Below are 22823 nucleotides of genomic sequence, written 5' to 3' on the forward strand. Positions count from 1 at the left end.
TCATAGCTCACTATATATAGCTACATGATTTTACTTAACATAACCCATAAAAAACTAATAAATGAAAAGTCGATAACCATGCAATGTTCTGGAAGCCAAGCGGGTGACCACACAAATTGAATGTAAATTGTTAGAATCATAAAGAACACTTTTCGGGCACAATAATGACGATTTTGAGATGGATGCATTTACTTAGGGCGATTTCGTTTTTGTGTTGCCCTTGTATTACACCACTTTTCCCCCACTGTCTTTATATGTTGCACATTTTATTGCCATTAGTTGTATATCCACACTATATAAATATTGAGAGACATGTTCTCGTATATAAGGGAGATACAAAATTAACTAGAGTTTCCGTATCTATGGCAATTTGACATAGATACCAAGTCTTTTGAGTAGATATTAAAATTTACTGTAGTAATCATAATAACCAAGCATCTGTACTCTATGCTTTACTACGAGATTAATTTTCAATTCAATTCAATTTTTATACCCTGCGCCACACTGTGGAACAGGGTATTATAAGTTAGTGCATATGTTTGCAACACCCAGAAGGAGACGAGATAGACACATGGTGTCTTTGGCAAAAATGCTCAGGGTGGGACCCTGAGTCGATATATCCATGTCCGTCTGTCTGTAAACACATTTTTGTAACTAAAGTCTAGGTCGCAGATTTAGTCCAATCGACTTCAAATTTGGCACAAGTGTTTTGGCTCAGAATAGAACCCTATTTTGGACGAAATCGGTTCAGATTTAGATATAGCTCCCATATATATCGTTCGCCCGATATGGACTTATATGGCCCCAGAAGCCAGAGTTTTACCCCAATTTGTATAATTTTGTAATTTTGCACTAGGAGTACAATTAGTAGTGTAGTCAAGTGTGCCAAATTTTTATTGAAATCGGAGATTTAGATATAGCTCCCATATATATCGTTCGCCCGATTTACACTCATATGACCACAGTGGCCAATCTTTTACTCCGATTTACTTGCAATTTTGCTCAGGGCGTAGAATTAGCATTGTAGCTATGCGTGCCAAATTTGAAATCGGTTCGGATTTATGGCCTGTTCCTGTATATCGAACGAAATCTTTCTTTCGTATTCCAAACGAAAGAAAATTGATTTTTGTTCTTTTATTTCGAAAGGCAAGTCAAAATACTCATTTTTAATAATCAATGTATTCTCATACAAACGAATCGAACTTTCAAAAATAGAAAAATCCAAATTCATTCGAATTCGAGTGACTGCATTTCTTTTGAACTGGTTTTCGTTCGATGTACAGGAACAGGGCATTAGATATAGCTCCCATATACACATGTGGACAGAAAAATAGGTGTAAGAATTTTTTTAATAAGGCCATGGTTTTTCTATTTTATGTTTTTTATTGAATATTTCGGAATTATTTATAAAGTAGACATATGGTTAGGTTAGGTGGCAGCCCGATGTATCAGGCTCACTTAGACTATTCAGTCCATTGTGATACCACATTGGTGAACTTCTCTCCAGTAGACATATGTCGTGTATTTAAAAATTAGTTTAGAATTCAGATAGGACTAAATAATAACTTAAAATAAATTAAATTCAAAAAAATCATCGAATTTTATGTGGACAGTAAAATAGGTGTATATGAAAAAACGTGAAAATAATACAAGAATTTGTACATTAAAATTAGTGTTTGCACTAAGCATCAAACTAGGTCGCTAATATCCTGTATATTCACCGGGATTTTTAATAGAAATTGCTAACCGTAGTAAAATACTTAGTTTTTGGCAAAATAAGTTTTTTTGTACTGTATTCGTTTATTAGAAACATTTATATCTTACTTGATTTGAGAATGCATTTTCCTTATAAAAAAAGTAAATATAGGCGTACTACTGCCAGTTGGATTTCAAATAGATGTATTATAACCGGAATTATTAATAAATTTAAATATACGTGGTTGGTATTTTCCATGCCCACACGTTGTACCTAAATCCGATTTTTGCCACAACAATTTTCATAGTTTAAGCAATTTGAAAACGAGTTTCATTCAAACGCGTATGCCAACAAATCGTGCAAATTGTTTATAGGTAAAAATTTCAAAATATTATTATAAAAAAATTTAAAATACTTCAATATGACGTTTTCGTGATTTAGGATATTAAAAATAGTTTTCGAAATCAAATCTAAGGATCCTGTCGGTGTTTTTGACATTTACTACGTTTTATACAGGTATATGAAGTTTTCGACGTTTACAACTTTTTAACTTTGAGTAGAAAACCAAAAACATTGCTACTTGGACCATCTCTGGTTCTGACCATTATTTGAAACAAATTTTGACCGTCGTGACAGAAAAGAAGACATAAAATTACAATATGTACCAGAGAAAAAGAATTGTTTATAGAGCTTAGAATGTAATATGTCATGATCAATCGAATCAAAGGCCTTACTTAAATCTAATACAGCGAGTATCGATGGCAGATTACTATCCATGGCTCCTCTCATAGATTCCGTCTGTTTAAGATTAAGAGTGGTTGTACTATGATGCCTGCGATATCCAGATTGACACGACTAAACAAGAGATAACCGATCCAAATGGTCAGTAATTTGATCCTTAAGCACATATTATTTAAAAGGCTTTCGACAAAGCAGGTAATAGTGATATTGGCCGATAGTCGCCTGGGATAGTACCTCCAGTACTCTTCTTCAGTAGCGGGACTATTCGAGCTGTTTTCCAATCAGAAGGAAATTTGCTTGTCACAATTATGGTATTGAAGACATGTAAAATATGTCCACAGATCAAAGCAAATACGATTTTTATGAACCTAATGGGAATTCCATTAACACTCATAGCATTAGAACCTATTCTAAATATTGCACGTTGTAATTCAAAAGAAATGATACCCCCTAAAACACAACTCATTGGGACTATCAATTAACTGAACATGAAAATTAGAGCTATATTTATAAGTGGACGAAACAGAATAGAAATGAGTATTCAATAAATTATGATTAATATCACATTTTAAATATTTTTTAGATAAACTTTTATTTTTAGGGTGTTTATTTCTTATTTCAGATTATTTAGAAAGTAATACCAACATAACTTGAGTTTTATTTATTAACGATTTGAGCGTGATACAGTCAAAATTTGGTCAAGGGAAAACGCGTGTAAATCGGTGAAATCGTTTATTTAAAAAATCAAATTAAATTTCTTTTTCAAGTTCAATTAGTATAAAATTCAGGAAAAATATTCAGTTAGGCTTTCGTTTTTCCAAATCCGAATTGCCGGGCCTCACGCTTGACACCTGCCATCAGATTTTGTACAGCCACCTTGTCCACCTTCTTCGCCGCAGATAGCCAGTTTGCCTTGAGCTGCTGCTCGTCCTTAGCAGTTTTTTGGTCTTCTTTAGGTTCCGCTTGACAGTAGCCCAGTATTTCTCAATTGGGCGGAGCTCTGGCGTGTTGGGAGGGTTCTTGTCCTTGGGAACCACCTGCACGTTATTGGCGGCGTACCACTCCATGGCCTTTTTACCGTAAGATGCCAAATCCGGCCAAAACAGTACGGAACAACCGTGTTTCTTCAGGAAAGGCAGCAGACGTTTATTCAAACACTCTTTCACGTAAATTTCTTGATTGACAGTCCCGGAAGCTATGAAAATGCTGCTTTTCAAGCCACAGGTACAGATGGCTTGCCAAACCAGATATTTCTTTGCGAACTTTGACAGTTTTATGTGCTTGAAAATATCTGCTACCTTTCCCCTTCCTTTTGCCGTATAAAACTCCTGTCCCGGAAGCTGTTTGTAGTCGGCTTTGACGTAGGTTTCGTCGTCCATTACCACGCAGTCAAACTTCGTCAGCCTCCGGGATCGCGCTGTGGCCGTCGTATTTTGTTTATCATCGCGATTTGGAGTCACTACCTTCTTGTAAGTCGATAGTCCGGCTCGTTTTTTTGCTCGATGCACGGTTGTAGACGATACACGCAGCTTATTTGCGGCATCTCGGAGAGAGAGGTTAGGGTTTCGCTTGAAACTACCGGCAACTCTCTTTGTCGTCTCAGCGGCTTCCGGTTTTCGAGGTACATTTTTTCAATTACACTTCCCTTTTTTGTGTTCACATAAAACCACGTTCCACTTCTGAATAAATAAATTAAAACAAAACACAATAATTCCGTATTCACCGTCCATTCCCAGCAACAATAATAACACGACTGACGCGCAAAATGAAAACCGTGTGTACCTGTTCAAAGTTTTTATAAAATTCTTTTCGCTGCAAAAAAGTTGAAAAATTAAATAGTCACGAAAAAAATGTACATAGTTTTTATGACCATGTAATGATTCTAGACATGTCTATACGTAACCCATAAAAATACTCTTTCTCTGCAAAAAAGTAAAAAAAATTGAATGGCCAGGTACATGATTTTCCCAACCATTTAATGGTCTCAAATTCGACCATTTAAATAATAGAACATGTTTGCGACATTTGAGAACCATTTAAATGCTTATTGCCAACATATATTTTTCTCCGCTGGAAAATTTTTTTGTAATAAAAGGCAGGGCTGTGGAGTCGGAGTCGGAGTCTGAAGATTTTGCTGGAGTCGTAGAAATTTTGCTCGACTCCGACTCCGGCGAAACAAAATTTGAAAAACACAAATTAGATTCCATTAGGGCTTTTAATCGAACAACGAAAAACGAAGTACTGGATTTCAGGCCATTCAAAGTGTATTTATATGAGTGGAATTTCAAGATGATATAAAAGTAGGGTTTACTAGAATATGGGCTGAATTGATCAATTGTATTGTCCATTCATAATATATTAAACTATCGATGTTTGACCCTATATATACTCTTGATAAAGGTACAATTTTAAGACAATATAGCAGTAGAACCTAACGTTCTTTTTTTGGCAGACATGTCGAGTTCGAAGATGGGTCAATCCGGACAATAGAGGTATACACGTGAGTAATATTTTACTCACGCACACTCACGCAGGAAAAATCTTACTAACGCACACACGCACGATATTATTTGGTAGGATTCACGCTCACGCAGGAAAATGTTGTGACTCCCGTAAAATACGGTAACTCACGAAAAAATATCGTGACTCACGAAAAATGTCATTACTCACGAATAATTTTTTGAGTAATTTACCTTAGGGATGTGTCTCAAAACATGAGCATAATAAAAATGGAGAGCGTTATAAAACTCTTTACATCCCAGGGGTCACTAAAATTATAAATGAATTCAACTCGTAAGCGTGCATTTTTCCGAAATTCGTTACTCACTCCCACTATCGAAGAAATTAATGTCGAGACTCATGCACGACATTTGGTTTGTAATCACTCTCACGCACATTCACGCTGTTGCCATCAGCGTGACTCACGCGTGAGTTACGACAATTTTGTGTCACGTGCACATCTCTACCGGACAATGTTGTGATATAGCACCTACATATAAACCCATTTTTCGATTTGTTTTAAGAAATTTTTCCTGGTCTAAAATTTTCATAAGATTTGCCAGAAATTTTGAATTTAGAGTTATTTGATTTCCATAAATAAATGCAGAAATTTTCCGTCGGCCAAGATTTGTATATGAAGACAATTGCTTGAGAAATCTCCATATACACCCGATGTCCTTGGAAACTGTGATTTTAAATTAAAACCTCGCCCAACGTGCCATCTGAGCCAATCTTTTGGGAGAAAATTTGTTTCATCAAAGCCACTCGAAATTCTTTGCATTAAATTAATTTTGGTGGCGTGTATTCTTGCATGCAGAGAGATTTCATCTAATATAGTTCGCACTCCTAAATCACGATGTAATTTAAATTAATGGCATCTAATGTCCATAACTGATAGACCATTTATAAATCGATGTTTCACCATTTTACTTCTATAGAAACAATATTCGTAACTGTCCAGATATACCTGTCATCTGCTGTATGGTAGTGGTTATTTAAAATTCCGTCTGTCGTAATTTATGACAGTTTATGTTTGTTTTATATATCCGAAAAATTATATTTTTTAACATCTATATTTTCTGTCTGATTAGCCCGACATTTTGATGTTTGTGTTTTTTTTCTTTTTTATATAAATTTATTTTTTATAAAATGCCTATATAGACCAATACCAGGATTTTACTTCTTAAACTTCTGGAAGCCTAATTATTATTTGAAATTTTGTGTTTTTATGAATTCATATTCTGGAGATTGTTGTTATCTAAAGGGTGATACGGTCAAGGGAAAACGCGTGTAAATCGGTGAAATCGTTTATTTAAAAAATCAAATTAAATTTCTTTTTCAAGTTCAATTAGTATAAAATTCAGGAAAAATATTCAGTTAGGCTTTCGCTTTTCCAAATCCGAATTGCCGGGCCTCACGCTTGACACCTGCCATCAGATTTTGTACAGCCACCTTGTCCACCTTCTTCGCCGCAGAAAGCCAGTTTGCCTTGAACTGCTGCTCGTCCTTAGCAGTTTTTTTGGTCTTCTTTAGGTTCCGCTTTACAATAGCCCAGTATTTCTCAATTGGGCGGAGCTCTGGCGTGTTGGGAGGGTTCTTGTCCTTGGGAACCACCTGCACGTTGTTGGCGGCGTACCACTCCATGGCCTTTTTACCGTAATGGCAAGATGCAAAATCCGGCCAAAACAGTAAATTTCTTGGTTGATAGTCCCGGAAGCTATGAAAATGCTGCTTTTCAAGCCACAGGTACAGATGGCTTGCCAAACCAGATATTTCTTTGCGAACTTTGACAGTTTTATGTGCTTGAAAATATCTGCTACCTTTCCCCTTCCTTTTGCCGTATAAAACTCCTGTCCCGGAAGCTGCTTGTAGTCGGCTTTGACGTAGGTTTCGTCGTCCATTACCACGCAGTCAAACTTCGTCAGCATCGTCGTGTACAGCCTCCGGGATCGCGATTTGGCCGTCGTATTTTGTTTATCATCGCGATTTGGAGTCACTGCCTTCTTGTAAGTTGATAGTCCGGCTCGTTTTTTGGCTCGATGCACGGTTGTAGACGATACACGCAGCTTATTTGCGGCATCTCGGAGAGAGAGGTTAGGGTTTCGCTTGAAACTACCGGCAACTCTCTTTGTCGTCTCAGCGGCTTCCGGTTTTCGATTTTCTCCCGATCCAGACTTCCTGGCTGTCGACAAACGTTCCCCAAACACTTTAATTACATTTGTAACGGTTGATTTGGCAACTTTTAGCGATTTTGCCAGCTTTGCGTGCGAGTAGCTCGGATTTTCGCGATGCGCGAGCAAAATTTTGATACGCTGCTCTTCTTGTTTGGACGGCATTTTGACAACTGAAGAGTGAATTCCAAAATCAAAATAGGAGCAACATTCTACACACACACACCTTCAAAATGAGGGGTGTTCAGGTTTTTTAAATGCAAAATTGAAAGAAATACGTCAAGTTTATATTGACCAAATTTTGACCGTATCACCCTTTAGCAAAAAACTGCAACAACAGCAGTTGCTTGCCTGCTAAAGAACAGCAGTCAGTATTTGCTATTAACAGTGTACTTTAAACAAAACGCATCCATTTCACTGTCCACGTCAGAAAGCTACAAAATCAAATCCATTTCAGTGCGCCAAAAGTGCCGATGATGGTCTATATCTAGTAGTGCGTTGATTTAAATGATAAAAGGTGTATGAGGGACAAAGGGAAATTTCTCCCATATCATTAGGACCGGTCCCTGGCAATATAAGGCAACATATTAGGTATTAAGGTTAAATTCCTATACTATTTGGCTGAGTCTTTAACATTGTAATTACTTTTTGTATAAAATATATTTTGTACATAGTGTTTTGAGAAAGCTTATCATACTTTATATTCCCCTCATTATCAATCGTCCCATACAATTAATATTGCTTATACATTTATGCATGCTTCTATATAAACTATAATGGTTCCAAAGTAATAGCAGGATAGCTTTCAGAGATCGGAGTAATAAGAATATATTTCAATTTCTAATATCAAAGTGTAAATAAGGTTTAATGAAAGCGAACCAAAAACAAAAATGCTATCAACGTTTGTTGATATTACATGAAATTTGGAAATATTTCCAAAGAAAGTGTGAAAGTTTAATCTATCCAAAGATGTCCTAATTATTCAGTCTTCCGGACAATTTTTGAAACTTAAGTATACAGTACGCTTTGTTTTGTACACACTCTTCAACAAAATGGTAATTTTTTAATCTTATTTCTAGGTTTGGTTATGGTAGCATCCCCATATATCAGTTTCACTTAGACAATCAGTTCATGGTAATATCATGTTAACTAAAATACATTTTACATACAGGCATTTACAGTGTGATAGATTTGTCAAAGAATACACAATCGTGGCGTTTCTAGACATCGAAGGGGCGTTCAATAAGGTCCATCCAAGCTCGATATTAAATGGACTGACAACTCTGAATGTTGATCCAGGTATACTTAGGCTGTTAGACGAACTTCTAAGGAAGAAACGCATTTCAGCCACACTAGGACAAGCAAACATACAAAGGTATGTGAACAGAGGCAATCCTCAGGAGGAGTTCTATCACCTCTTCTTTGGAATGTTGCTATAAACAACCTTCTGGTTTCCCTAGAAAAAGAAAGGATAAAAGTGGTGGCATACGCAGATGATGTGGCGCTGTCAGGGGAAAATTCCCATCAACAGTTAGAGATATTATACAGAGAGCCCTCCGGATGACTGAGAAATGGGCGAAAGATAATGGTCTTGGGGTAAATCCTGCAAAGACAACTAGTCATGTACTGCAAGGATCGGTTAGGTCCATATCCTTAGGGGGTATTGAAATTCCCTTTGGCGAGTGTGCAAAATACCTTGGCGTTATGTTGGACAGGAAGCTGAACTTTAAGCTTAATATTGAAGAAAGGGCGAGGAAAGCAACGGTGGCTTTATACTCGTGCAAAAAGACAATAGGGAAAAAGTGGGGACTAAAACCAAAAATTATGCATTGGCTATACACGGCAGTGGTTAGACCTATAATGCTATGTGGTGTTGTAGTCTGGTGGTCGGCACTTCACCAGCCGACAAGTTTAGACAAAGTTCAGCGTATGGCGTGCTTGTGTATCTCAGGTGCATTCAGCAAGACAGGAGCAAATTTTCTTAATGTCATACTGCATCTATTGCCTTTAGACGTTTTGGCCAAATAGTCAGCTGCAACAACGGCTGTGCGGTTGCGCGAGCTATCGCTGTGGTCGGAAAAAAAGTTACGGTTCGGTCCTCAAAATAATGCCAGATGTGCCTAACGTAGTGGATTACACTTTGGTCTCACTTTTCGACAAAAAGTTTGAGACTCTAATTCCCAACAGTGAGGTGTGGTGTACACGGACCCCGGGGAATAAAAGATATATAGATTTCTACACTGATGGCTCCAAATTGGATGGACAAGTGGGTTTCGAAGTATATTCTAAAGATCTGGAACTTGGAATAGGGAAAAGGTTACCTAATCACTGTAGGGGGTTTCAGGCTGAAATATTAGCAATAAGAGTAGTGGTGAATTGGTGGGGAGAAGTAATGCTCCAAGCAATATTGGCATTAATATATACTCAGATAGTCAACCTGCAATAAAATCCTTGGACTCTGTGTTCCTCAACTCGAAAACGGCCATCGACTGCCGCAAATCTCTCAATGAGATGGCTGAGCAGCACAATATTCACCTAATATGGGTACCTGGCCATAGGAACATACCGGGGAACTGCGAAGCAGATGAGCTAGCAAGGCTAGGAACTACCTTACATATTCCAGGGGAACTAGAATCTGTTGGTATGCCTTTGGCTACCTACAAGCTCTTACAGCGTGAGAAGGCTGTCATGATGGCAAACGTTCGATGGGATAATTGCAAGGGTTGTAACGACCCCAAGCAAATATGGTCCCATTTAAACTTAAACCGCACACTAGATATGCTAGTGTTATCGAGACGCCAGATATCACTCCTGATATCTGCTATAACGGGCTGCCTGATAGGCGATTTTGCAAAAACTATTGGCGCAAAGTATAATGACTATTGTATGAGCTGTCATGATGCGGAGGAAAAGGAATCAATAAAACACCTCTTGTGTGAGTGTCCTGCATTTTGTGTAAGGTGTAAGCAAATTTTAGGGGCATATAGCTTCAGATTACTGGCGGACCTGGAAAACGTTAACTTAACGTTAATGTTTTTGGAACATTCTGGTTGGTTCAACAGAAGAAAATAATCGAGAAGGTTCAGCGGTTAAAATTAGAAGTGCCCATATGTAATAGGTACTTTTAGTTAATGTGGAATCACAATGGACTGAATAGTCTAATCGGGCTGTCACTTTAACCTAACCTAACCTAACCTACAGTGTGATAGAGACACAGAGTCACACTCCGTGTACAGCAGACATGTTTGTAATTTAAATAATTTCCCAATTCATTTTGGACAAAATTTTTATCTTACCATAAAAATCAGTAATGATAGGCTACCCAGTAAAAAAAGCGTCGCCAAAAAGTAGTGAAAATGCTCTTTTTGGATCCGGAAGTAGTGCAAAATTGGCGCAGAAGCGATGAATTTAACACGGGCTTGTCATAGGACCGATGTCCACCATTTCAACAGCCGTTGCACTGAATTTGCATCACTTCTTACTCTGTGATTCAAATTCAGTGTTTTGGATGTGAATTAAAAAATGTTGTCATATTTTGACAAATAAATAAGTTTTATAATTTTTTATGATTTTTAATGCATTCTAACGCTTGTCCGAAACGTTTGAATTAAAATATTTTAAAAATTCGCAATATTACTTGAATAGATTTAGAATTTTTTCGACAAAATTTCAATAATTTGTACCATTTTATTAAAGCTTACTTTGTTCTTAACCTTTTTGAAACAAAAAAAAAAATAAATTTACCGATAAAAATAAGAAAAAAGCGAGTTATAAATAATTGAATTAAAAGAACTTCCTGTGTAGTTGAAATAAATATCTTTGGTAGGTACATCTTTTCGAAGTGCTTTTAAAGTTGTGCCTTTGGAAGAACTTCCAAATTTTTTTGCTGGGTAACTAATCAGTCATTACATGTACTAAGGTACGTTAAATGTCCTTCGTGCAACAAAGTCTTAAATGCGCATCATATATGATAAGTGCGTGTTAAACACTGTTGTCATGTGATTTTAGAATCTTCGTCCCAAATATTCGGATATGTTCTGGATTTCCCTTCAAAAAGATTTCACCTTGCACTTTGATTTCCCCCATAAATTTTTGATTGTTCTTGGTTTCCCGTGAAACAAGATTTTTCGAAATCGCTTGCCGAAAAATCAAAGTCTGCAAATCATATGATTTGCAGAGGAAAATGTAAACATATAATCAAATATGTGGCACAATTCTTCTATTTCTAAATTTGTGGTAAAATGTTAAGGAAATACGAAGAAACTCATGTTCTGCAATCTAAAGAAAAACTACTGGATTGGAAAATACTTATAAAAATTATTAAATCGTTCTTACATTTTTGGGCAATTATCTTTTGTTTACTATTGTAAGAGTTCAGAGTCAAGCTCCAAATTTGAGGAACTAGGACTGCACGCAAAACATTTAACGCCTTTAGAAAAAATATTGATATTCGAACTAAAATCTATTGCAAATGTAATTTATGAATTTTCATCGTCTTTAAAATCCAAAAATGCGTATTATTTTGTATTTTATGCTTCTATAAATAAATAGAAACAAATAATTTTGTGAAACATACATTTTTTCTCTCGACGATGACAACTCTTAACGCAGTTTATTATAATTGACTAACTCTTGCGTGCGGCACTTTGCAGAAGTTAAGTTGCCCAATCGTTTATAGCAACTCTATGATCAAAAATATTGTTTGAATTTGTCTTATCTGGCTCAACAAAAGAGTTTGTTTTTATTTAAAATTTAAGCATTATCATATTCACACATATTTTCAATTACAAAAGTTTCAATGCGTTTTCTCAAAATCTTGCAACACTGTCGTTTCGAACATGCATAAAATCAGCTGCTTTTAAGCAACCACCATTTTTTTGCAACATGTGAAAGGGAAATCATGAACAATTTGTGGTATATTTTTAAATCTCGTTTTTAAATGGCTTTCATGTTATTTTATCACCCAATATTTATGAAGTATATAGAAAACATATGCAAAATTGAAAATAAATGATTCACTTTGGTTTTAAATCCTACGTTTTGCAAATATAAAATATTCCACTAAAAACAATGTCCGTGCAAAGTTCTCCCATCTGTGAGGTGAAAAGTTGCATGCCGAACAACCCCTACGGGAACAATTCCCCGCAAGTGTTTCATGTGAAACCTAAAATATACCCGATTAAGAAAAAAAAAAACTCCCAAAATGTCCTAGATTTTTTCAAAAACCCCATCAACAAATTTATGTAAATAGAGAATTTAGTTTAGAGTTCTTCCACTTTGTAAGGTGTAAGATATTTTTACACCTAAAAACCCCCTCCAAATATGTTTAAAATATTTTGAAATTGTTTGGTATTTAGATTCTCAATTACATTTTTATATTTAATAATAGTTGCTGTTACCTTGGGACCATTTACACAGTTATATGTATATTTACTTGTTAATCAACTTAAAACTATGTATCATTTATATTGTTTATTCCTTGGTTATCCTTACAGAGAAATGCGCCATGCACGACGTCCCATGCCACCACAACGAGGTACCGGTGGTAAATCATCATTCTCCTCGCGGCCTTCGACAAGAAATCCGGCTAATAATAACCCCAACAACTTCTAACATAAGATCAGCGTGCAGCGTAAACTTTTAGCTTTAGTTTATACACTACTTAAGTTATAAATTTATTTAACAAAACACCATCAACAACAATTGAACACGAAAAAAAAAACAAAAACAAAAAAATATTAACTATTAAATCAATTCCTATACTATCCTTTTGGGTATATTCATTTCTTGTTACGACATTATTAGTACGTTATATACATATATACATTAATGGTATTCTATTTTTTCATTTGGTTGAAGGGTATTATTGATCTTCTGTTCTTTATAAAATTTTAAGAAAAAAAGTTGAAAAATTATCCATATTGTTTAACAAGATTTCCTCGAATGTTCAACAACTCGAAATATGTTGAATCATTCGAAAAAGGCAAAACTTGTTTAACATGGAAAACTTGAAGTAGTATAATTTTTATTTCTTTTTGGTTGTATTATTCTGTTTTGTTGTGATAGAACCTACATATACACAAGTACACTCACATCCACACACCAACACACACACACATTGATACACCTTTAAATAAAAGCTACAATGAAACTATTTTACAAAATTTATTAAAACTTTATTATGTGTAATTTATGATGTATTAATAATATACAAAACTAAAAACAACAACAACATAAACCATATAATATTGATTGTTATTAATAACAAATTATTACTATTATTATTATTTAATTATTTTATTCATTATTTTTTTGAAATCTAAAAAAATATGAATACGGTTTGTTACTTACACACGTCCATTTAATACAATTGAAACAAATTTATAAGAAAGCCTATATTAAACAAATCAAATACAAAACAAACAAAAAGGAAATTTTCTTTAAGAAAATGTCTGTATTGATTTCCAAATTTTCTTTACTAAACATTAACTATAACGAGTCATTATCAATTTTTTGCTTTCCTTTTGTTAAACAATTACCTGAGTTTTATGTTAGCTCTATTAGCAGATGAATATACAAAAGAAATCAGATAAGAAAAGATATTGTGATTTATTAATATATTTATTACGAATCAAAAATCTGCAAAATCAATATTAACGAACTTTATAATAGAGCTTACTTAAAGCAAAATGGTTTTCTGTTATTCCATTCACAATAGATTTAATGTGAATGGAAAGCTAAACCTAGGCTTTATAGACCAATACCTATCAATCGGCCTTTAGTTAAATTGTTTGGAATCTTCTTAAAAAGAATATCTCAATTACAACAAATCTATTGTTATTAAATATAATTTTTGATTCCTCTTCGTACTATATGCGTTATGTTATGTTTTCCACAGAATTCAATTGAGCAAAATCTGTTTTTTATTTGTTAATTTAAATGAAATAAAAATTCTCTGAATTATAAAAACAAAACTAAACGCAAAACGCTGTACGCAAAATTAAAATGGAAAGTCTAAATAATATTTGGAAAAACAAAAAAAAATTATTAACGAATAAAATTATATAATTTTATAATGAATAAAAACAACTACAAATTTTTGGTGTTTTTTATAGAACATTTTAGACAAAGAGAAAAAAAAAACAAACAAATATTTAATTTGAATAAAAAAACGAAAAATATTTGAATATCTACTATAATTGGTAATATTTTTACAGTAGTGGCATTTTGTGAAAAACTATTAATTTTTGAAAAATAAAATCAAAATAGTTGAACTATTCCACAAAACACACACACACACACAAAGAAGAGGCAAACGCTTTAATTAAAAATATTTTCAAAAATAAATATGTAGTTGGAATTTTTCTAGGAAAACAAACAGACAAATCTATTATTAATATCGAAGAGAACGATATGAGTTATAGAATATACCTACCGATAAAAATAAAAAGGGAAAATATGAAAATTTTGTCAAAAGTTGGACAATTTGAAACAAAAAATATATCACTATCACCACCAGCACCGCCAACATTGTCCCTATTTCCATTTCTATTAATAATAATTGCCTTCTGGACATAATTTTTATTTTCAAACTAAAAGACATGCTATTCATAGTGCAGCAATTTATTTTGTCTAATATTTAAGTTAATATCGTAATTCTTTTTGATCTATTGTATTATCTATTCATTTAAATCTGCTTTTGCTTTATTTATTGAATTCGTAAGTCAATTGATATTCTGTTGTTTTGCTACGATATTCTAAATTGCTTTTATTTTAGCGTTTTATTCTTATTTATATATGCAAATTAAGTGAATTATTAATTTTAGAAATGTTAGCTAAATTAAAAAAAAAAATAATAATAGATAAAAAACATAATAAATGAAAATACCAATATTTACTATTTATAAAAAACGCAAAGAAATACATGTTTGTTTTAATTTATTTCGTTGTTTTTTAGTTCTGATAAAGGGGAAACTACACACAACGGAATCTGCTGAAAGAGTTTGCTGGAAAAGCAAATTGACCCAAGCAGGCTTGTGTATTAAGAATATATGTATCTTCTTTGTGCCAAATAAGCGAAAATTTGTTTAACATCAGACAAAATAACAAAGGAAGCTCGCAACAATACGATTGTCATATTTCCAACAACAAAAATTAAATACTATCAATTGTAATATTCGCAAGACTTCGACTACACTCGAATGTCAAAGGTTTTATGTATTAAGAGCTTTGAGTCTGGCTCAATTTAGCACACGGCCATAATTCTGTGTGCTAAAATAACAAACTTTTGCTGTTGCTTATTTAACACACATACAAAGAATTCTTACCGAAACGAAATTTTAGACCAAAGAAGTTTCTTTGTTAAAATATTTATTTATGTTACCTTTGCCACGTTTGTCCCCCCCTGACGTATTTTGTTTGGACAGAAACAAACAACCCTAACAAGAAAATAAAGTTTTTTTTTGGCCTAAAGTTTCGTTTCCGTGAAATATTTTTTTTTTTCGGAATTTCTGCAAAACAGACCTCAGCTCTTTCAGTATATCAGTACGAATTTTACATTTTTCCGTTACTCATATCTCATCAACGAATACGCAATAAACCTTTTGGGAAAACAAAAATAATTGCATTGAAACTACAGATCATACACTTAAGGAATTCGTTTCTAAACTCATCATAGCAATTACACAATCTAAAAAATGTATTCGCTGACAAAGCATAAAGCTTCAATTAAAGTGTAAACTTTGTGTGTCATAATTTTGTTTTTATATTTGCCCCAAACTAGATAAAGAAACTATCGAGGGTCATGTCTATTTTTATTTAAATTTGAGTTATAAGAACCAAAGACAACAGATTAAAGAATATTGCAAAAGAATTCATTTTTAGTAAATAGCAGTGGCATACTAGAGTCCTTACTGCTGATTAAACTCACAGTATGTGGATTCGTTTCCGCTTTAATTCTTTGGCGTTACAATAAATGTTCAACAATGGAATTTGAAAATGAATGGACGGACATTACCTAGGTAGATAATTTTATAGTACACTTAATCATCGATAATGACACCACACGTGGAACCTAGTGTTAGTGATTCCTAGGCCCTACCCACCACTTTATTGGGAATGAATGAACCAACAGCATTGTGATTTGGTGCTGGCGGTGTTGGTGGCTGCAATATTGGATTTATACCCCTAGATTAAAAACTACTACAATTGCATTTTAAACAGAACTTAATTAACAATTGAAACTTAGAGAATTACAGAAATAACATACATATTGGAATATTTTTCTATACAGCCTAAAGATATGCAATACAATAAAGCAAAATACTCATACAGTAGGATCTATAAAAACAAATTCTAACTACGTAATTGAAGAGTAAAGTACATACAAAATGTTTTCATTATACTCAAAATAATAATTTCTTTTCTTAGAAACAAACTATTTTAAAGGGTTTTTACTGTCATGCACGAATTCTTAATCACTTGTAGTGATCCTTAATGAGAAAAAATAATTCGTTTCGGTGGAAAAAGTAATTTTTATGTATGTGGTATTAGACGAAGAAAAGAGATGGCCAAACATGCACACAAAAATAATATTTTCCTTCTAAACGAAATATTATTTTCCCTTTGTTTTAATTTCGTTTCGTAGAAGGGTCTAAGTGAAAATTGGGTTAAAAAAAAAGTTATACAATACTTGCAAGCTAGTTGAAAATACTAAATTTAATTTATGTAGCATAGATCTAGAAACCCCAAGGCACAGTTTTTGTTAAATTACAAAAAAAAAAAACATCATTCCCAAATCGAAATCACTCATATATATTTGAAGAAAAAATAAAACTTCTTAACTACCGAGCCATTAAAAAATGAATTTATTTAAGACAAAATAAAAAACATGAGCAACTTGAACACACTCATTCCATACCAGAAATCATCGAAATGTCTGAAAAGAGAAATAAATATAGAAAATACACAAAATATGTATAAACAAATGTCCCTCCCGTTTTTTGGGTTTTTAGATATTTACTATCAAACTAAACTTTTGTAAATAATCACTATAAAAATAACAACAAAAATCTAACATTAGAATTTTCATCATCTATTGACACTTTTTTACCGTCCCTTTTTTTGTAAAAAAAACAACAACAACAAAAGTAATAAACTAATATACTAAATAAATACTGATATTTAAAAGAGAAAAACTTCTGTTATAAATTAAAAGTAATTAAAATAAAAGAATTATTGAAAAAAACAGTTTTATGATTGTGATAAAAACACAAAAAGAGAAATACAAACAAATGTTTTATGATATACAAACCAGTATATGGATTTTATAATAAATCGACAAATTATCAAACTTAATTATTTTTACAAAATTTCTAACCTATTCTTGTCCCATAAACACAATCTAATCTAATCTTAGAAATTGCACCTGCAATAAGGCCTTAGAAGAGTATCCGGGGTTGATGTAGTAGATATTTTTTTAAATTAGAAAAAATATTTTTGATTTTTATTCAACCTTCTAAACCTAGTGTTTATTTGGTGTAATGGAAACAATAAAAATGTAGTTCAAATACTTGAGAAGACTTCAGTTTTGAATTTTCACATTGTCATCAGTTTTGTTTAATTATCTTGGCAATTATCATAAGTATGAAAGGTTTTTTACAAATCTTCACATAATATTAAAAATTTCAACAAATGTAGAGTAATAAATAGATTTAATTAAAAATAAAACTAAAAGTGAAACATTTTAACGTATTTTAACAATATTTCCCGTATGATCTGTAGTTTCGTTTCATTCTAATTTTAAATATTTCTAACATATTCTTTTGTCATAATATTTATAAAATAACACGAAATATCTATTACATCGATCAAGGAAGATCCTTTTCATTATCTTCCCAAGTACTTCTTCTAACTGATTTCATAAAACATTCTTATTAACTATAAAAAAAATTAAACAAAGTAGATATAAAAAGTAAAAAACAACAACAACCACATATTGATAACAGATACCTTATTAGAATTCTAAAATAAAATTAACAAAGAACATTTTACACCAGATGACCCTCTTCCATATAAACAAAAAAAAAAATAAAACTAAACTTCCTTATACATACACAAACACCATAAACGAGAATAAAACCATAAGCCACATAAAAAAACCCTACATAGGAAAAAGAAAACAATAACATTAACCAATTTATGAAAACTCAAAATAGAAATTACATTATGATAAACTTAACAACAATCCCAAAAAGTATTTGTAAATTAAATATTATGTGAATATTACAACAACAAAAAATCCCAAAAATATGTTAAATGAAACCATTTTTATTGAAAGCAAAAAACAAGAAATTTGAAAAATTAATTGGTAAACATTGATAATTCAATTTGAATAGTATTGTCTAATGACATCATGAATAAAAGTCAGTATGAAATAAAACAAAATGTTTCTATTATAAGTATTTTCATTCACGGGATCATGGTTACACTTTTATTAAAAAATGTGCATTTTTTTAGGTTTTGGGTCAAGTTTGGACCACTATTAACCCCTATACTCCAGAAGGGGAATAGTGGGATTGAGATATATCAGAATATGGATCGATATGACCCGCACTTAACTTATCAAATTATGAGTGCAAAGCAACACTACAGCAAATCGGATGAAATTCTGAATTCTATAGTAATATTTCAAGAAGTAATCGGTCTTCATGGGGACTATGCCAATCTAAATCAAATGCGTGACTCCTGCGGGCATAAAATTCCACTAATATGAAAGATGAAGTCAACTTTTATTAATATTGAAATTCAACTAATCGACTTTTGATTTTAATCAAATTTAGAAAGTCTACTTTTTATTTATTTATTTATTTATAGTTTATACTAAATTTATAGTAAATATAATATTAGTATAGAGATATAAAAAGCATTGGCAACTGAGGCCATCAGAAAGTCTACTTTTTTAAAAAGTCAATAACCTAAAAAGTCGATCTGTTCAAAGAGTCTACTTTGAAAAAATTTAAAAAAAAGTCGACGTTTTGATTCTTATTTCAACCGTTAAATCTTATTAGTCCTTTCAGATTTCCTTTACATTTTAATAAAAGTACATACTAAAAATAAGTTTTTTTTTTAAATTGAAATGTCTTCAATCATAGAAATGATAGTATCAATCACGAAAAGAAATTAAAAAATTAAGTGATATAATTAAAAAAATTAAATTTTTGATTTTTGGTTTTATTAAAAAATTTATTTTAATTGAATATTATTATTATTTTAATTGAATATTTTTGAAAATTTAATGCATATTTTAATTGGAAACATTTTGGAGATATTTTTTCTGTGAGATAAGTATCCATTTTTTATGATAAAGGTTGACGTTCTTTACAGCATGTCAACAATAGAAGCTCCAATACAAACAACGGTTCTGGAAGCTAATCACGGCATTCGATATCGAATTCATTATTGTATCGTAAAAATTGTCGATACGATTAAAAGTTTGGATCACGGCATTCGATCGAAATTTAATTCAATTTCTCTATCATTGCCAACGAAACAGAATAAAAAGAAACAACAAAATTAAGTTAGCGGCACAAAATAAAATGTAGAAAACACATATTTTTTGAGGACTTCAAAGTATTGCGTTATATCTTATGGATCCATGCGCTTTTTATATCCATCTTCATCTTACGGCGACAAATATCTAAATTGGCAACGCTGCTAAGACATTCTTGCAATTTTTAACTCCAATTTTTTCCTTCAAACTACAAAATTTTCATTATCAAGTGAAAAAAATTATTTATCCATTTGTTTTGTTTTGTTATTGTTGGTTTTGTTCTTTAAGCATTGTTGTTGTCTTTTATTGCAGCTTAAAACCATACACTGAAAAAACAGTGAACCCACCAGGAAGAAAACTTTTAGTTACTTTTAGAAATTTTTTAATATTTTTAGAAAATTTTAACTAAACAGTATTACAAACGCTGACATCGCGCCGATATCACAAAAATAAGTAAATATTTTTTGACAAATTCAAGAAAATTTATTAGACATAATTAATTTCTTCACTTGTTAAAGAAAATTTTGTAGTTTGAAAGAAAAACTTGGAGTTCAAAATTGCAAGAATGTCTTTAGTGAAATACGAAGTTCATGATGGGCACAGTTGTAATAAAATTTACAAATTTAAAGGAATAATGAACTATTTTGTGAGAAGTACAAATTTCGTAAAACTTTTTACTTCATTTGTGTTTAATTTTTTCCCGTTTTTTAGTTCATTTAACTAACGTACGCAAACATTTATTAGAATAAAGAAAACTTTCTCTATATATAATAATCCCATAAACTAAAATAAAGTTAAATTGGCTTTAGTGAAATAGAGAGTTCACTTTTTTTTGAGTGTACATTGACCAAACTACAAGTGTAGCTTAACCAACAGAGGAAAAGAATGTTTGTCAAATTTATTTGGGCAAAGCCCTATAGACTGCAAGATGGTTGGATGGACGCACGTTTCGGAATTACCACATTCCTCATCAGCATCCTCCACTTGCAGCAAAACTATCAACCAATTATCAGAATAAATTCAGGCAGTTTATTAAACCCAACAAAAACCACACTTGAAATCGATGATTTGACAGTGGCATAGGAAAAGAGATATGTTTGTTTCGAATTTATTTCGGCATAAGCCGGCTATCAATGTAAAACCTTTTTTCGGAGGGTTCAAGTGTGGTTTTTGTTGGGTTTAATAAACTGCCTGAATTTATTCTGATAATTGGTTGATAGTTTTGCTGCAAGTGGAGGATGCTGATGAGGAATGTGGTAATTCCGAAACGTGCGTCCATCCAACCATCTTGCAGTCTATAGGGCTTTGCCCAAATAAATTTGACAAACATTCTTTTCCTCTGTTGGTTAAGCTACACTTGTAGTTTGGTCAATGTATGGTTTTAAGCTGCAATAAAAGACAACAACAAAAATTATTTATGTCTAAAATATTTTCTTGAATTTGTCGAAAGCTATTACTTATTTTTGTGATATCGGCGTGATGCCAGCGTTTGTAATACTGTTTAGTTAAAATTTTGTAAAAATATTCAAAATTGTTTAAAATTAACCAAAAGTTTTCTTCCTAGTGGGTTCACTGTTTTCTCAGTGTGGTTAGGAAATTCAAACCGGGAGTTTATTTGGTAATATGAGAGCAGAGAGATCTTGTTTATGCGACAGTAGAATCCAGAAGAAGCAAATCGAGCCGGAAGTAGCGCGCAGGATACCTCGGTTGAAACAACAAATATTATTGGCCGTCGCCATAGTGAATAAAATACTGTTTTCTCTACACCCTCAAAAAAAATCGCCTCTCTAATATATGTTCCAAACATATTTTGCAGGAAGCACATATATTATTGGATACTGCCGAAACATTAATATGTTTGTTTTATGTGAACATATTCTATTTTTGGAAGCATTTTGAGCCAAAAATATTAAATGCTTGGAAGAATTTTCCCCAAAGAAGATTGTGCTCATTCCCTAACATAATTTTCACTTCCACGAAATTTTTTAGTTCTTAGCACCTTTTTCTGTAATACAAATAATGTTGAAGAAATTATTTTTTAAATTTTACCTTTCGCCTGGACGGAGAATCGAACCGAGGACCATACAGTTTGTAAGCCAACACACTACCACTGAGCTACGTAGCTGTTATAGTCACCAGAAGACAATTATCGTTATAAGTTACATTTATATAGCATAGTTTGCAGCGCCCACGAGCCCATGCAAACATAACATTATTTAACAGAAACATACATGTGTTGGCAACGTGGAGCAGTGGTTAGCATGTCTGCCGTACATGCAAAGGGTCGTGGGTTCAATCCCTGCTCCGACCAAACACCAATTGTTTTTTTTTTTTAATTTACGCATTTATATTTATACTATATTAAATTTTTATAATGAAACTTCGAAATGTGGGTTATTAAAGATTTACAGTCAGAAACAGTGCTTGATATAAACGAAATGGACTGAGCTTTTGGATAAAATATTATTTTTTTATTGCAAAAATAACAATTTTGTAATAAAAAACTGGTTTTGGTATAAAAGTTTGATATTTTGGAAGGAATTCAAAAACTCTAACAAAGGAAGAACGTGGGGTCGAGTATAAACATACATAAATAATTTTATAATATACACAAATTAAATAATATTTAGACTTAAATTAAATAATATTTAGACTTAAGCGTATAAAATTTTTGGCCTTATCATAAAGCAGTTTCCGAAACAACATATAAGCGGTTTCACAGAAATTGCTCTCTTTCGATTCTCTCGCTGTGTTAATTTGATATCTTTCGTCAACCCTCTTGGTTTTTATCTCTATTTCTTTCTCTATACTCTCTCTCTCTCTCTTTCGCTCTCTGAATAAAATATCACAACATATATATGTTTAATCGAAATTTGTAAATTTATATATGTTTACATTCACACATATAATTTTTATGAAACATGCATGCCCCAAACATAATATATTCTAACATATTAACATATGTGTTCCAAACATTTAGTGTTAGTTTGAGAACATTACATGTTTGCACTTAAATATATTGTGTTTAAAAATTGTGCCCGAAACACATTTTGTTTATATCGAAACATATGAAAAACATATTTTTCTAACAGTGTACTGTTTCTTAATCTATTACTGAGAGAATTACAGTCTAATATTTAAATTTTCATAATATGGTAAACTTCAT

At 32.3% G+C, this 22823-nt stretch overlaps 1 protein-coding gene across 3 annotated transcripts in view; it reads left to right on the forward strand.

Moving 5' to 3' along the window:
- BicD (Microtubule-associated protein Bicaudal D) overlaps positions 1–15048 on the forward strand; it is a 99864-nt gene extending 84816 nt beyond the window's left edge. For all 3 annotated transcript variants that reach the window (XR_012719597.1, XM_075295950.1, XM_075295951.1), the window contains exon 8: positions 12603–15048. Coding sequence is in view for 2 of the 3 variants with exons in the window: in XM_075295950.1 (XP_075152065.1) it covers positions 12603–12720 (118 nt within the window). In the remaining variant the exon portion in view is untranslated. The remainder of the gene's footprint in view (positions 1–12602) is intronic.
- The last annotated feature ends 7775 nt before the right edge of the window (positions 15049–22823 follow it).

Source organism: Haematobia irritans, chromosome 2 (assembly GCF_050003625.1).
Source record: "Haematobia irritans isolate KBUSLIRL chromosome 2, ASM5000362v1, whole genome shotgun sequence".
Lineage (NCBI taxonomy): Eukaryota > Metazoa > Arthropoda > Insecta > Diptera > Muscidae > Haematobia > Haematobia irritans.